This window comes from Mesocricetus auratus, unplaced genomic scaffold (genome assembly GCF_017639785.1).
Source record: "Mesocricetus auratus isolate SY011 unplaced genomic scaffold, BCM_Maur_2.0 Super-Scaffold_100003, whole genome shotgun sequence".
In the NCBI taxonomy this organism is placed as follows: Eukaryota; Metazoa; Chordata; class Mammalia; order Rodentia; family Cricetidae; genus Mesocricetus; species Mesocricetus auratus.
In genome coordinates this window covers 117,997,530-118,014,364 of record NW_024429188.1, presented here as the reverse complement: position 1 = coordinate 118,014,364, position 16,835 = coordinate 117,997,530, and the positions used below count along the sequence as shown (strand labels likewise).

Sequence of the window (16,835 nt, the reverse complement as noted above, 5' to 3'; positions counted from 1 at the left end):
AAAAATAAATAAATAAATAAATAAATAAAAGAAAGAAAGAAAAGAACAGAAAGAAATCAAGCAAAAAGAAACCCGAAGAGTCTGTGATGGGAAAAAGGTGAAGCAGTTAAGGCCTTCCGGTCTGCGTGGGAGTGGCATGTTCACGAAGGGTGCTGCAGGGGACTCACTGGAAGGAAAGGAAAGACTTAGCATTGAACAGTCTCAGTAGGGGTCTTGGACTCATACTCGAAGGTTTACTGTTGACTTTTTGAAACCTCCCAAATTTGTTGCCAAAAGTAGGCAAGCCCCATAGGAGTGACCCTGCCTCCATGTGGTTGCCTGCATTCTCTCCTGTTGGGGACACTGAAGGGTGACAGGTTCAGCAGTCTAGTGGCCTCTTCTTAGTCTTTGCAAAAAGATGTGAGCAATTATGGAAGCTTCTGTCTAGTCAGGCCAACCCCAGGGTTCTCTTCAAAATGTGAAATGTCGTGGCTTCTCTGAGGAAGGAGCAGAGAGGATCGGACAAGATTGGATTCAGATCCTCCAGTACTGAGGCCTGTTGGAAAGAGCAAGATGCTTGGGGACACACAAAACAGCACCTGCCTGGCCTCTGAGCTCCTGTTATCAGGGTGCCTCTACCAGATCCTGGTTCAGGGCAGGGCCTACAGGGCAGGCACCAGCTTCTCAGGAGAGGCATTCTTGGTCACCACTGATCCCACCTGGGGACTGGAGACAGGGGCATCCTTTGGAAGCCACCTCAAGGACAATGCTGGAAGTTGTCACTTTCTTCTCCGAGGAGATTGACTGGATTCTTCTGCTGCAAATGATACCACACTGTGGGCCTTTGCCTCCTCCAGAAGGGTAGCCCTGGGCCACATGCTTTCCTGACACTCACCCCAGAACATGGAGCAAGTCCCCAGTCTGATACCAGACACCACTGGAAGAAGTTTGAGTTCATGAAGAACCATGGGTACATGCAGACAAATTCAAGAAAAGAAAACCAATGGCAGCAGGGGTACTAAACGCAAACCAAAACCCAAAACAAAGCAAAGGATGAAAGGCCCGGCAGTGCTGTGGGGTCATTTCTTAAGAGAATATGGCTTTGGAGAGACACCGTCTGGCAGGAAGGACTGGACAGGGCAGTAAAGAAGGAACAGAAAAGCCACGGTGAGCAGAAATGCAAGACTGGAAAAGAGAAGGCAGAGTCGGGGAGGCTTTATCTTCCCCCAGGTGCCATTTATGAGAGAAAAGGGAAGTCAAGACTCACTGCCAGCAGTGCTGGTGGGCTTGGCGGCAGAGAGAGTTACGTGAGTAGGGGTAGAAAGATTGGTTACGTCATGGAGCTGGCTGAGGACCGAAGACCGCCGGCGCACAGCACCCTGAAATGACCCGCTTCTCTTGAAGGTACTCACTACCTCCATCTGTGGGAGAGAAAATGAGATAAAGGTTGGCTTTCATGGAGGTCCAGGCTACCACACAGGATGGGGCTGGGTGAGGGCAGGGGCCACACTAGGGACACATGGGGCCAGCAAAGCCTCAGTTAGGTCAGCCCCATCCCTGGAAGCTGACAATGCTTTTGACAAAGCCATGATTGAGAAAGGATTTGCTGGGCAAATGGTTAGTGGTCAGGAGTGTGGGAGGGAAAAGGTCACCCGTGGAAACACACTGCAAACATTTTGTAGGTAGTCACTTGCGTTCACGATATGCTCATCGAGAGCCACTGGTGAGTAAGTACCTGTGTCTGGCAACACTTCCTTATCCTACTTCGGTAGTTCTCAACATTTTTTTTCTGCCCCAACACACCTGAGGGATATGACATGCTCTTATTAGAAAATGGAAGCATTCTCCAGTTGTGTGTGGGCTGGAGGCTCTTGCCTGGATCCCTGGGAAATCACTGTCCTTGTTCATGGTCCTCTTAGCAGAGGGTCTCTTGCTCTGTCCTGCTCCACTGGTGGGCGGGTAGATAATCACCCAGATTTCTGCAGCTCATTGAAGTAAGTGGGGGGCCTCAGCAGAAGATAGTTTTAGGCAGAAGAGGGGTTTCCAAAGACAGACTTTGTCTTGTCAGAAACTACTCACAGCCCCCAGGCATGGAGGCTGGGAGGACTGTGGGACAACTGTGCCCTCTGCCTTGTCCCCACCCTTTGAACTTCCTAGAAGATGAAGGGGGAAGTACATATGTAGAAAATGAGACCCATGGGAGAACCTTGTGGATAAATCCTGCTAGAAGCCTCTTGACCATTGTCTTTGCATTTTCTGACCCTGCCTTTGACTAGCACTATGCAGGAAGTAGGGTTTGAATGAACTGTACCTGAGCGACTATATCCAGTGTCATAGCACAGGGAGACCACATGCCTAGACTCTGGGAGGCCAGAGGCAAGGCACACTGGCAGCCTCCTCTCAGAAAATAGCTTAAGTGGGAAGAGAATGCTTGAGGGTGACTCCAACTTCTGGAAAGTACCATGTAGGTCACTGAATAATAGAAGCAGACAAGCCAACATGCATTTCTGGAGTCCAAAGACCCTTTACTGCCAGGCCCACCCCAAGCCCTGCAGTGGGAACTCAGTGACCTTCAGTCTCCTCTGGCTTTCTGACAGGGCTTCTTCAAAAGAAGCAGCTTCATTGTTGACACCTTCCTCCAAAATAATGACTTTCAACTTCAGACCCACTGTGGAAAGACTTGTCATCCTTTTATTCAACCTGCCCAATGCTGCTTTTCATCTAGCATGACCCACTTTCTCACTCCTTTCCTCAAGAGAAGGCAGGCTCTGAGGCTGTGACTGCATCTGTGAGGAATATGTTTTACACATGGTTGGGTATTTCATGGAAGGGAGATGTTTGATGCAGTGGTGCTGCAGACTCTGTGGTGTGGGGTTGCTTCCTTAAATTTCAGTGTTGCTAGTCTATAGAAAAGACAAGGGATGGGAAACCTGCCCTTGCTGCCTCAGTTTTGCATCAGTCTCCATGATGTTTTCTGTGATGTCCCTGTGGGATAACCATATCTATCACAATATCACCATTACCACCGTACCCTCACCAGAGGTTCCAGAACTGGCCAGGAACAAGGGCTCAGTCATTGGTAAAGAGTCTCATTAATTAATAATGGAATGCAAAAAAAACAGACCACATCATGAACATTCAAAAAGGTACATGCTCTAGGTTTGAGGCACGTTCTTTTATTGTAGAACAGCACTCTAGCATCTGGTGCATTGATACATTAGCATAGAACAGTGGTGAGAGCAGGCATCAAGTTACTTTGCAACAGAAAATGTTGTGCAGGCCTCCAAAATCCGGGGAGCAATTTTATGGTTCACAAGATCCATAAATCTGGGGGCAGTTGCCTAGAAAACACATACAACCTGAAGAGCCTTCCACAGGCTTTCGTTTTGTGTTTCTATTTGAATCAAATAGAATAAGTTGAGCTAAAGTGACTGGTTCAGTAGTCTTGAGAGGCATGGGGAATCTGACATGATAAAGCCACCTTGAAAATCCATGGGAGTTGGGGAATCAGTGTGGCTTTACTAGCCCTGGATCTTACTGACTGATTTTGGGCCACTCCCTCTTTCCCTGGGATTCCATCTCCTTGCTTGCAAAGCATCTACACGGGCATGTAACAGTTAGAATGACATGGAACACCAAGACTCCAAATGGTGGGACCCACTTCTAGCTGGGCAGCAGTGACATGCCCAGGACCTTACAGACACACAAAGATGCAATATACATTGGTGTCTAGGCTACCACTGACACCTTAGGTTTGGGTAGAGTTGCTGTCTCAGAAGGTAAAAATACTAACTCTATCTTGAATTACATGACAGAAGGAAAATAGGTTGATGTGGGGTGGGGTCACTGCTGTATTCTATTCCTGTGCTTTGCATCAGAACTAGAACATGAGAGATAAAATCCGTCCTGAATCAGATCAGGATGGGGTACTGGGGATGGTCACATTCATAGTCTTCTGGAAGGCACAGTTAGGTGGCCACATGCACACTGGGAGGATATGAGGGCTGTTTTCTGACATTTGCCATGCATTTATGCTAGTGAGTAAACATTTATTGCAGGAAACAAGTCAAAGCTACTTATGCTGCAGCCATGCCTGTCCTAGACACTGTATTGAAGGTACTGACTCACACCATGGGGAGAGGAGTCTTGGGCTAGGGATCTAAGGGTGGCTCTCATCTTCCCAGGCTCCATATGAATCATAGTTAGGGTAACATGACTCAGATGTGGACCCAGTATAGCTCTCCCTGAACATACTGGAGTAAGTTCTCAGGATGCTTAGTCCTTGAGGAAATGCCTTGAACTTTGACTTCTTTGGTGCCACCTCACTCAGTCCTGAAGTATCCTGCTCTCTAAATAGTTCCCCCATGCTCGAATTCAGTGTCCTGGCCTCAGTTACATAGATGTCCCATAGTGGTAGGAGGAGGTAGTATGTGAGAAGGCATAGACTTGGCGACCTTTAACTAGGCTTTTATAGCATGGAAAAAAGCCCTGAGGGTACACAGCAGCAAGCAGTATGGGTGGTCAGGGCACACACCTGAAAAAGCAGTAAGTGTCATAGTGGGGTGATGCCAAGAAGTGGGAGCTTAAAGACCACTGTCAGAAGCTGAAACTTCAGCCTAGGGATAATGGAGATGAGCTCCACAGGCTCCAGGGTGGCAGGCATGACCAAAGACAGATGGAAGGTAAGAAATGATCCCAGTGCCCTGCCAGTGGCAGGCATACCCTCAGAGCCTAAAAGGGAGAAGAGGGGCTCTCTCAGGATGGATACCATTAGATCTCTAGGGGTTGTACTGGAGTAGCTATGTGTACCTTGGATCCCTGAGGATAGCCCGAGGATGAGTTCTGGCAAGACTGCTAGAAGAAGAATATATGGGGAGGGGTGTGGGATGAAGTCCTGTCCTAGTGAGTGAGTTGTCAAACATACTCAAGGAGAATCTATACATCTGATTCTACTTTACCTGATAAGTTCCCAGAGAGGAAAAGTGATTGTGCCTACAGCAGAGGTAGTGAGACTAGCATCAGAGAGAAGATAGCCAAGACTTTGGATGAGAATAAAGCAATGAGTACAAGTGCCAAGGTCATGTAGAGTACATCAGCTAGGCCTTGGAGGAATTGCTTAGGCTACAGGTCAGTCCAGGATGCTGCAATGTGAGGAGGTCTGGTGACCTGATGGGCTGTTTGGACCCAGGTAGTTCCCTAGCAGGATTTTCCAGGGATTTTCAGCATGAGAAATCAGGGTTGGAGTGGAAGGTGGCGATACAATGAAAATAAAGACAGAGAGAAGATGGAAACTCAGAAGCTGTCAGGATAAGCAGGGCCAACAACACTTTCAGAAGGCAATTGGGAAGCATGGAGTGGAAGAAGGCCTTGCAGATAGTGGTGAGAGCCATTAGTGGGAGTGGTGGGCAGTACAATCATGAGAGGCTATGAGGGGGAAGATGAAAATGGGCAGCAAGTATGGAACATTCTAGTAAGAAAGCTGGCCAAGAAGAAATTGAGGCAGAGAGCAGGGTAGTTTGGCACATGGTAGTTTGAAACCTTCACTACTGCCTTGTGTTGGCAGTCTGATGTTTTCGGGAACTATAGCTGATGGCTTTGGCCTTGACTAGCCTAGCCTATGGAGATTTGGACCAACTTGGTGCCAGAGTCACTTCCTAGAGAGGCACTTGCACAGTCATTACAGCAGACTCTAGTGAACAGAGAGCTAGATGAAGACTCCTTGAAATGGACATTTTTTCCCCACACACCCAAAGACATTTTGCCTATTACCGGAACAGCCTTTGTCAAGTAAAGCAGACAGTGCTGTTTTGTGCCCCTGCTTGTGCCCATAGAGAGCCACTACCTGCTGGCACATGTTCTTATCCAGTTATGAGAGAAACTACATGGGCACCGAGGGAAGTGTCAAGGAGAGGTGATCTAAGTGGCCAGCCAGTGGTGGGCACTTCTATGTTGTCGGAGGGGAACTAACCACTGCCTCTGCATACTTGGGGGCCAGATCCGGGGAGTTCCCTGCTGGCTTTGGTGTCTGTATGTCCAGTTTCTGCTTCTTGTTTGCTTTTTAAGGCAGCAAAATGGGAGTCATGTGAAGAGCAGCTTACCTGTGTCTGGATCCGGTTGAGGCCCCGGAACCAGAGGATCTGGCCCCTGCGGAGCTCTCGCTCAGCATGGTCGATTTCCTCCTCCCCTTCGGCCAGCTCCTCATCAGTCATCTCGTCTTTCCCAGGCCCATGCCCTGCTTCCTTCAGGCACTTGAGCTGGCTGGTGGGGATGGTGGCAATGACCTGGGAAAGCCACAGTCAAAGAGCAGCAAACACAGGTGGCCATCAGAGCAGGCTCTATTGTAGCCAGGAACAAACCAGAGGTCCCATCTCTCAGAGATAAAACCCACATCCAGGGCTTGGCAGACCCTAAACAGCCCCTTCCTTGTAGGAGACTCAAGTCTCATCCAGGGCCAAGGACCAGAGAAACCAATGTACATAATACCATGTGAGAAAGAATGCTGGATTTTGGACACTCCTGAAAAGTACCTTGAAGTGCCTAGGGCATCCTTCCTGAGAAGAGTGGACTCAGTTGGGGCCTTGGGCCACCTGCTAGTGTATGAATTTCTTATGGGACACAGAGGGGATGGATACTGAGACCAGTCATCTGACTACTGTATAGTATACTCACTATACCCATGTGATTGACCTAAAAGAAAAACTGCACACCAGGACTCAGCTAAGCTTCCTAGCTAATAGCATTCCACATCTACTAGCCTTCATGGTTGCTGAAAGAAAAGCTGTCTGCCATGTTCTGTGAGATTGAGCCCCATGGAAGCTTATGCCTGACATTTCTTGGAGAAAGAAGTGCTTAGAAAAGGACTTGTGATCAGAGGCTTCTGGGGAGGAAGAGGTGGCAAGAAGGGAAGGCTATGACATACCGTTCACTGTCTGAGTGGAGGATGGTAGGTCACCCTGTCCCTCTTAGGTTCCTGTCAGCATGACAGGAGTAGCTTTAAGGTTCTTTAGAAGAGATTCCTTATTTTTAGAGTTTTGCCACTTTTGCATGTGTATTATTTTTATAATTAAAAATATCCTGAGCTAGAGGCAGGCAGCATGTACCCAGGGGAGAATTTCAGCGGCTACTACATCAGGGAGTTCAAAGGTTAACTAGACGCTGACATGGTCAGGGCAGAGTGGAGTATATGGAGTCTAGGCTATAGAACATGAAGGGACTCCATTGGACTGCTGGGCCTAAGTGTGACAGGAGGGAGGCACAGTGACGGAAAGGAAGAGGTTTTTTTTTTGAAAATGCGATGGAAAACCTGTGTGAGTTGTCTCTGATGATTAATGCCAGAGGCCAACAGAGGCTAGCATCTGCCATAGTCAAAGTAGTCTCTGTGGCCAGCTTGGTAGGGAATACACACCAGTGGATAAAGAAACAAAATTCATAGTGTTATAACCTAAATGATACCTCCTTACCCCCTAGTGGTAAGGCCTAATCATCAGTTTGGAAGTATAAATGAAGTCTTTTGGTTGGAGCCTTGGTCCTACCAGATTTGTGCCCTTATGAGAGGACATACCAGAGAACTCCCTAGGAACACACAATGAGAAAGTAGTTAGCCAGAATCCAAGAAGGGACCCCTGTCAGACACTGAATTTACTGCCCTTGATCTTAGACTTCAAGCTTTTAGAGCTATGAGAAAATGCATGCCTACCATGGAAACTACCATCTCTAATAGTTTGCCGTGGAAGCCTTGGCTGATCAAGACCCAAAGAGAAGTAGATCCTGGATATGCCTTCCCATAGCAGTGTTCCTGAACTCTGGAAAAATACTTTCAGTGCAGATGGAGGGGGCTGGCTTGGTGCTTAAGATTGTACTGGCTGCTAACACCCAAGATGTTGCTTTCTGATCTTATCACTAGGTGCTGCAAATTGCTGCTTCTGGGTGACTGTAACTTTCAGGTCTGCAAGTGTTGTCCTGCTACTTCCCATTAACTCAAAACACCTCATTTTTCTCAAGTTCTCTTTGCCCCACAGATTTCATAGCAGGGTGTTGTCTAATTTCAAATATATTGGGACATTCCAAGACCCACAGGCTGGCCCTCCTTCCATCTTGTTTTTTGTACTGCTGGGGATAGAACCCAGGACTTTATGAAAGCTAAGCTAGTGCTCTACACTCAGATACACTGCAGTCCTTCAAATATTCAGGGTTAGGGGGGCAATTTTTAGCTTCTGCTATGGAGAAGGAAACTGGATGATTTCCCAGGACAGTGTGACATTTCTGCTCTATGTTCTCATTCCTGAGTTTGTCACTTGTGACCTTGCCTCTAGGTTATAGTATGTCATAGGCCTGAGCCTGACCACACATCACACACTTTCTAAGTCATAGGCTTCAAGACTGGGGGGCAGGGAGTGGAAATAATGGGAGGTATAGGTAGGACAGGATGCCTGACTTCTTACCTACTCTGAGGGCCTTGAACAGAAGCAACCAGAATAAAAGCACTGGTGAGAAAGTTGATGAGGTAGACACTCACCTGTCCCCAGACCAGCTCCCCAACACCAACAAATAGGCACCAGAGCCACTGTTCTGTGGACAACGGGGAACAGCTGAATGGCTTCCCACCAAACTGGACGATGACAATCTGGGGAAAGGAATGGAAAGTAGTGGGCATAGGAGCAGTTTATTACCAGGGTAGCTCCTGAATTCTTTGTGTCCTGCTCAGACCAACTTTGTGGAGCCAGATTAACCTGGCCATAGACAAATGTTTTCTGGCTTCATGTCTTTGGATAGACCCTGGAAAATGTGTTGGCATTCCTTCTCAGCTTATTCCCTTCTTTTGTCCTTTAACAAGTGCCTAAAGATAGCTCCATAGACTAGCTGGCCACAGGCCAAGGGTACCGGGATGGGTCAGTGTGTAGCTTCACATGCTAACACCAACACCCACCTATCTTCTGGTGCCTCCAGCCTCCAAGTGAGACTAAGCTGGAGTCATCTTTCTAGCTTCAGCAAAGCTGTTTTCATATTTGCCTGCTCTGCTTGACCCTATAGTATGAGGGTCACCATGAGTTGGCCTCTTGCCTTCCTCACTGTCTACTTTAAGAAAAGTCCTACTCCCAAGGGCAATATTTTTAAATGCTAACCAACCAATCCATAGTGTATAACCCAACGTATCTCAGAGCTAGTTTCCAGGCATCCAGGACCAGTCTATACTCCATGGTGGGCTGAAATGATTTCATGCTTAGCCAAAATGAAATCCGTTGACCCCCTTAATCATTTGATCCTGGGAACCACAGTAAAATTCCCTTCTCACTCGTTCCTTACTGGCGTTTGGGGATGGCTATCAAGGTCTAACATGTGTCTCCTCTTGGAATCTGTGAAAAGTGAACTGCAATTGTATGGCAGTCATTTTCTGATTTGTGGAACTTACTGTAAATGAAGTTTTGTTTGAAGACAGTATACTTCAGAGCATTCAGCCTCTCCTGTGGAGCTGAGCTTGCCAACCTGTCCACAGTGTTGTGGCAGCCAAAGTTTAACATGTCAACTGTGTGTACAACAAGAATCTCCTAAAGAATCTCTATAGTTATAGAAAACCAAGGGGTTAGGTGGTAGAAATGGAGATGGTTGACCCAGATAGAGCCAGGGAAGAATATTTCTAGCAACCATGTGAGCATGATGGGGGGATAAAGGCCTTCCATAACCCCCTGGAAGCTAGCAGATTAGACCAAAATTATCCTGCAATGTTTGGAAGATGAAGAACACCTGCCTTACAATGAAGAAGAGATTTGGGGACAGGGAGGCCAATATCAGTGCTCCTACAACTTCGTGTCCTACCTGAATTCCAAAGGTGCCCAGGACAATAGTGCAGAAGATGGGGTTGCTGAAGATGCCATCAAAGACATTCCTCTCACCATGGATCTTGCGAGCATTGATTTCATTGAAAAGCTGCATCATGACGAAGGTGTTGAAAATGATGGTATAGTGCTCTGAGGGTGGCGAGTGCAGGGGTGCGTTCCTTCCACTGTCAATATCAAAGAAGAGCTCTCCTGAAGGAAAGAGAGAGGCAGGGGCTGAGGAGGGCGATCTGTCAGTACTAGTGGCCACTTTCCTTTATCATATCTGCCCTTAGAGATGTGCAGTAGGGTCCATGGTGAAGCAGGGAGGTATGGATCAAAGGTATAGAGCAGGCTTGTTCTTTTCAGTCTGTAAGTTCTATATCCTGTCCTGTGCCAGACTGAGGATACAGACAGGGCCAAAACATGAGGCCACATCAACAGTGCCCTGAAAGTCTTGTATATGGGCTGAAGTGTGTGCCTCTGGTTCAACTTACCAACAAAGAGCAAGGTAAAGATGATAGTGAGCTGGTAGACAGCATGGCCAAGGATGTTCTTCATCATGGTACGTGAGATGAGGGGCTTGTCCCGGCCATACGGCTTCCGCAGCAGCAGTGACTCATTTGGGGGCTCTGTCGCCAGGGCAAGTGAGGCAAATGTGTCCATGATCAAGTTCACCCACAGCATCTGCACAGCTTTGAGAGGAGAGTCCTGCAGAGAGGGGGCAGTTACTTTTCTGTGGGCTGGCCATGAAGGACCACACAGAGTAACCTTGGAATGGTAGAATATGAAAGCATGCCACTAGTGAGGAGAAACCCAGTTTTGCCAATGCCATGGAAATCTCATTCACAGAAGCCTATCACACAAGTTTCCTCAGGTTTGCAGATGTTTTTCTCCCAGGCTTTCTAATTCCTGCCTACCATGGAGCATTTCCAAGGCTGTGGAGGCAATGGAGAGTGGATGCTAATGGGTATGAAGTATTCTCTAACCATGAGAATATTCTGAGAGTAAATTGAAGTGATGGTTGTACAACACTGAATATGGCAAGGCATACAATTCTGCACTTTCAAATGGTTGGGAGGGTTATTGAGATGTCATTCATACTTGATGTAGATATCAAGAAAAAGTCCCTGAGGGGTTGGGGAGTTATCTCAGTAAAGTGTTTGCTTTACAAGCATGAAAACCTAAGCTCAACCTCTAAAATTTGTATCAAAAATACCTTGCATGGTGGTGTGAATTTGTAATATCAGTGATTGGAAGATGAAGGTATGAGGATCTCTAAGGCTTGCAGCCTAACTAGCCCTACCTAATTAGTGAGGCTTGGGTCCTATTGAAAGTCTGTCTCTCAAAAAGCAAGGTGAAAAGCTTTCAAGGAACACTAGAGGCTGACCTCTGACCTCTACATGAATATGAGTGCATGTGTTATGTACACCTTGCACACACACACACACACATACACACACACACACACACACACGAGAGAGAGAGAGAGAGAGAGAGAGAGAGAGAGAGAGAGAGAGAGAGAGAGAGAGAGCCTTGAAAGGACCAAACTAATCACCAAAAATAGTTAGCTACTTTTTGCCAATAATGTCAACCATCCCTAACAAGGAATCAACAAACTCTGGCCTCCAAACAATGGGGATGATGAAAACATCGAGAAAGCAGAAATATGGAGTTTGTTTGTGACTCAGTCATTCTACTCCCAGATGTATACCCAAGAAAGTGGAAGATATATGCATATTGAAACTTGGACACGAGTGTTCCTAGCAGCACTACTCACAATGTAATGAAGTGGAAGTGACCTGAAGTTTGGTCAATTGACAAATGACAAACAAAATGGGACCCATTTGACTATTATGCAGATATGAAAATGAATAAAGCACTATCCCAAGGTGCAACATGAAAGAATCCTGAAAACATGCTGAATGAGATGTGGGGTGCAAAGGCCTTATGTCAAATCTTCAAATTGGCATAGTGAATAAAGGCACAAACATAATGGCCTGAGTTCAATTCCCTGGGGCCCATGTGGTGGAAAGAGAGAACTTATTCATACAAGTTGTCCTCTGGCCTCCACATGTGCACTGTAGCACATACATGTACCCCTTCCCCTTTGAAAAAATGTAAAAAACAAGCCCCCCAAAGGCCATATGTCATTTCATTCTACTGATACAATTTATGTACAACAGACAAATAGAGGCAGGAAAAAGTGACAGTTGTCAGGAGCTTGGAGGGGGATGGGGAATGACTGTTAGTTGGTGAAAGGTTTCCTTTGGAATGGATGAATGTGTTTTAGAAGTAGATAGAAGTGATGACTGACACTGAATATGCTAAAAGAAAATCTACTAAACAGCTACCATGAACAGATAAGAATTTTGGTATGTGAATTTGATTTCAATAAAAACAATTGGCAGCAAACAAAACATTTGCTCTCAATATGGTCCTCTTTAGCCCGCACTGCTGCCCTTAGAAACCAAGTGCCTCCTGTAGGTCCCTGGTGCCCACCTGAGTGATGCAGGCACCCGTGAAGGCTACAATCACAGCTACCACATTGACTGTCAACTGAAACTGCAGGAATTTGGAAATACTGTCGTAGACGTTGCGGCCCCACATGACTGCCTTGACAATGCTGGTGAAGTTGTCATCAGTCAGGATGATGTCAGAGGCCTCCTTGGCCACGTCAGTGCCTGCAATACCCTGGGGAATGATACACAAGCACAGTGCTCATTTCTCAGTCCTTCCTTGGCCACCCAGCCCAAATAAGGCCTTAATTGAACAGCACTTGTTTTAATCTAACACATTCTATGCTGCAAACTGCATGTTGTCACATGTGCCTGTGAGGGTGCCTTTGCTGCTAAACAACATGGTTGCTAACAGTGTGGCCATTTGTACAGCCTTCCATAAGGCCCAGCTACCAATGGGTGGCTACTCACCAGTCCTTTATATGGCTACCAGAAGAAGCCCTGAGAGATGGGCTGGTGAGTAGCTTGTTCTCTATTCCAGGTTGTGAGGTCCAGGAATGTTGTGCTTCACTACCCCACCACTGAACCAAATATGGACTGAGTGAAAGGTCCTTCTTTCTGATAGGGTGGGGAAAGGTGATACCAGGCTGCTACCCACTGTGAGTTGGGGGCAGGGATCACCATGTAGAAAGCCACAGTGCTCAGTAAGAAGAGATAGATCTGTATTAACAGAAAGAGAGAGACCAGAGGAAGAACCCACTGTGGTCTCTTCTCATCACTCTTGGGGCCAGGGGCTACTTGGAATGGACTGAGAATAGGTAATAGTAGGAAGATGCCGTTGTTGACAAGCCACTGTTCAATGCTTCTCCCTTTCTTCAGTGATGCAGTTGGACTCTACTGTCATCTCTGGTGTCTTCATACCAAATGTCTTTAAACAAATCACATATACATTTGTTAATAGTCAGAGCCCATACGGCCCCCCAAGAGCTCAAGATATGAGAAAAGAAAGCTTCTGGCATTCTGTCACCTGCCCTGACACTGGCTCTCCACTTACTGGTGCAAAGTTAAGTCCAGGAGAAACAGGAGTTCATCTGTGTGATGAACTGGTCTTGTATCAGGTGGCTTACCATGGCAAAGCCAACATCTGCCTTTTTGAGAGCTGGCCCATCGTTGGTGCCATCCCCAGTTACAGCCACCACCTGCCGCTGCTCACCAGTTGTGCTGTCGATAATGCCTGGAACACAAAGCAGGTTAGGGTTGGGTTGAAGTTATCTGCCAAAGGTTGCTATGGGCTGCTTCTGTGTTCCTCGTCCCTTATGGCATCTAGTCCTCAGGCTTTAATGGGATAACTTCATCCCCCTATTTTCACCAAGGTCCTTTACTCAGTAACATAGGCTGGCATGATTTGGTAGAAGGGAAGGTCCCACATTGTCTGAATTCAATGATTGTCTCCATGTCCCAGCTTTAGTTTCCCAGTAAAGTGAATAAATTAAACACCCAAAGACTGATATTGTGATTCAAGCTTCAAGTTTAAGATTAGAGAAGCAAAGCAGTTGGTCACTAGCTCTTACCTCTATCTCAGACCAGAATGACAATCCTGTCTCCATGAATCCTCAGAGGCAAAAGCTCTCAATTCCTGTTTCCTCTTCCCTTATATTCCTCTCTCCACCCAGGCATATCACTCCTGTCTCCACCTCCCTGGTGCTGGGATTAAAGGCATGTGATCCCAGGTGCTGAGATCACCTTTGTGTGACATGTTTCTCTTTAAGATTGGATCAATCTCTTGTGGCCTTGAATGAGCAGATATCTATCTGCCTGTCTCCTGAGTCCTGGGATTAAAGGTGTGTGTCACCACCGCCTAGTTGTTCGGATAACTACTATGGCTGCTTGGATTAAAGATGTGTATCACCATTGTCTGACCTCTATGGCTTGTGGCTAGCATTGCTTTCTGTATTCTCAGACAAACTTTAATAAGTCATAAATAATATATCACATTTCCCCATTTGTTTCAACAAGGGAGAAGCTTCTATGAAACATTATTAGATTGATGTTTTCTAGTCATTGGTCTTCAGAATTTTCCACTCAAGAGTCCAAGAACAGATGACAACATGCATGGATGACAGAGGGAACCACATGTTGAGGAGGGTGAACACATTTGGTTACCTTTGACCAGAGTGTGTTTGTCAGTGGGAGATGACCGGGCGAGCACCCGCAGCTTGGGCCACACCTTGTCCAGCCGCTCCTGTTCTATCTGGAGGAAATAATGGAGGCATCAGAGTCTAGGCTGCAGACAGGCACTGTGGCAATGAGGGATGGGAAGATAACAGAGGGATGGGGGAAGCAACAGCCCAGGACAGAGATGCAGGGAACTACCTCGCCTTTCTCGTTTCGAATCCTTCTGTTGAATTCCTTCCCCTCCAAGCACAGGAAATCTTCACCTGGCTGAATGATGCCACACTTAGCTGCAATTGCCCGGGCAGTGTTGATGTTGTCTCCAGTCACCATACGGACTGTTATGCCAGCACGCTGGCATTTGCGAATGGCTTCAGGGACCTGAGAGATATAAGGATGGTAGGTGGGACTGGCAAGACAAGCTCATATTTTGTATCTGGTATAGATCTGCAGGATCCTAAGTCCCAGCAAATCTGGAAGTATAGTGAAACCTATGGATCCAGTGAAGGGTCTCTGGAGTATGGTTTGAAAGAGTTCAGAGGATGGCCTGAGGTGGGCAGGTACTCTCCCTAGACCCCAACCCACTGTCCCTGGCATCTTCTTTACTGTGCCTGGCCACAGAAATGAGCAGTGACTTAGACTCAGCTATGCTGAGCTTCTCCCTCTCCTGTGTAGTTAGTTTTTGCTTTTCAGCATAGAACTCAAACATTTTCCTCATTAGTTAATGTTTGTCTCAGCTGTAGTTTTCACATAATGTACTCACTAGAGGATGTGGGGCATTACTTGGGATTGCAATGCATGCATTTCTTTTTCAAATGACATAGTAGGTTCTAGAACTAAGGAAGAAGAAAGAAAACCTCCAAGCATGAAGAACGAAACAGGACAAGAGGGTAGGAAGCCATAAGACCAGCCTGGACATTGTAGCATTATCCCAGTAGTGGGCAAATGGAAAGGACAGTTTCCAAACACGTGATATGTGTGTCCCTTCAGGTCCTGGGGCCGCAGAAGGAACGAAACAAGCAGGTTGGAGTAGCACATGCACTGGGGAGGAGGAAGGCCAGCTCAGAATCTGAAAAGTTGAATGAGGAGAGGCCTATGTCTTTGAATTCCTTTGTGGGTATCCTGTGAACAACAGTGGGCTGACTGCTGCACCTGAAGGGGAAAAATGTAGGAGGTATCTAGATTTGGCATAGTCCCTAAACATGGGAGGCTAGAGCAGGCAGGGTGGGCACAGAGGGACAGAGAAGATTGGGGATAGTCAGAAAGGAAGTAGAAGGTGGCAAGCAAGAACAGAGTGGTCCATACTTAAGATGTTAATAGTGATCTGATAATCAAAGCCAGAACTGTTAAGTGACAGGGAAAGACAAACCTTGAGCAGAGTCTAGCTGTGATAGCTCACTTACCTGACCCCTCCCGAATGTGTGTGTGTGTGTGTGTGTGTGTGTGTGTGTATGTGTGTGTGTGTCCTTATGCTCAGTGTCAAGGACACATTCTCTTAGGGTCTTAAGGTGCTGCATAAGACCTTGGGAACAGAGAACTTCCTTTCAAGCATGTGGGTGAGGCGATTCTGCAATTTCATTTCCCATACTGGCTTGAACCCTTCTCTGCTGCTTCCAAGTGGCCATAATGAATCTGAAAGCTAGGAGATTTGGACAGAGTCACCCAGGGTCCAGGTGCAGCCACTACTTCAAGGTCCACCCATATACGCAGTTTCTGAGCTCTCAGCCTCCTACCCAGGTGGCAGAAACAACCACCTCCAGAGGATACCCTCCCTTGCAGGGCACACTGTTCTCTCTTTGTCTGCTTTGACCTGTTCCCTGTTTCCTTCTCAAAGCCTCAATATCACAGCAGGGAGCAGATGTCTGTAGAAGTTCCCAGGTCCACTTGAGCAGTCATCAGCTGAACTTCTTGTGTATACAGTTCTCTGCCTCCCCCTGGTGGCCATCTTATGCTTTCTGGTGCCCTACAAGTTTGAGTAAGACACATGGAGGCTTTGCTGATCCCCAGAGCCAAGACCCGATGTCTGGTCTTCCCGATAACTTTATTGCTGAACGCCTTCTCAATCACTTTAAGCCACAAAGGAGCTATTCCTGGTCCCTGGGCCCTTTGTTATCACCCAAACTGAGATACATTCTTCCTGGCCTGAGCTTCTACCCCAGGCCCTACATGGTACCCACTGAGGATGGGTCTCTTAATACTTATATACATCTTAACACTTCTCTGTGTTTCACATTACCTGAAGTGAAAACTTTCAAAGATATTACTGTAAAGCTGGCCCTGGGGCTCACTCTGCTGCCAGCCAGGCCTAGGCCTGTTGTGCTCACTACATTTCTCACTCCATTCCCAGTTGAGTACAGGGGTAGTCAGTGGACAGTGACCCATGTCATTCGTTAGAAGTAGGGAGTATTCAATT

General features: G+C 46.9%; 1 protein-coding gene across 7 annotated transcripts in view; it reads right to left on the bottom strand.

The window, feature by feature from the left end:
- Window positions 1-16,835, bottom strand: part of Atp2b3 (ATPase plasma membrane Ca2+ transporting 3) — a 70,373-nt gene that overhangs the window by 12,064 nt on the left and 41,474 nt on the right. For 3 of the 7 annotated variants that reach the window (XM_040744754.1, XM_040744757.1, XM_040744756.1), the window contains 8 exons: window positions 14,624-14,803; window positions 14,414-14,501; window positions 13,378-13,484; window positions 12,294-12,485; window positions 10,289-10,502; window positions 9,793-10,004; window positions 8,495-8,602; window positions 6,078-6,260 (listed from right to left, as the gene is read on the bottom strand). In XM_040744754.1, coding sequence (XP_040600688.1) covers window positions 6,078-6,260; window positions 8,495-8,602; window positions 9,793-10,004; window positions 10,289-10,502; window positions 12,294-12,485; window positions 13,378-13,484; window positions 14,414-14,501; window positions 14,624-14,803 — 1,284 coding nt within the window. Of the gene's footprint in view, window positions 1-1,246; window positions 1,401-3,112; window positions 3,321-6,077; window positions 6,261-8,494; window positions 8,603-9,792; window positions 10,005-10,288; window positions 10,503-12,293; window positions 12,486-13,377; window positions 13,485-14,413; window positions 14,502-14,623; window positions 14,804-16,835 lie in introns of those variants that run through there. The other 4 variants (XM_040744758.1, XM_040744759.1, XM_040744760.1 and 1 more) reach the window with 3 other exon arrangements.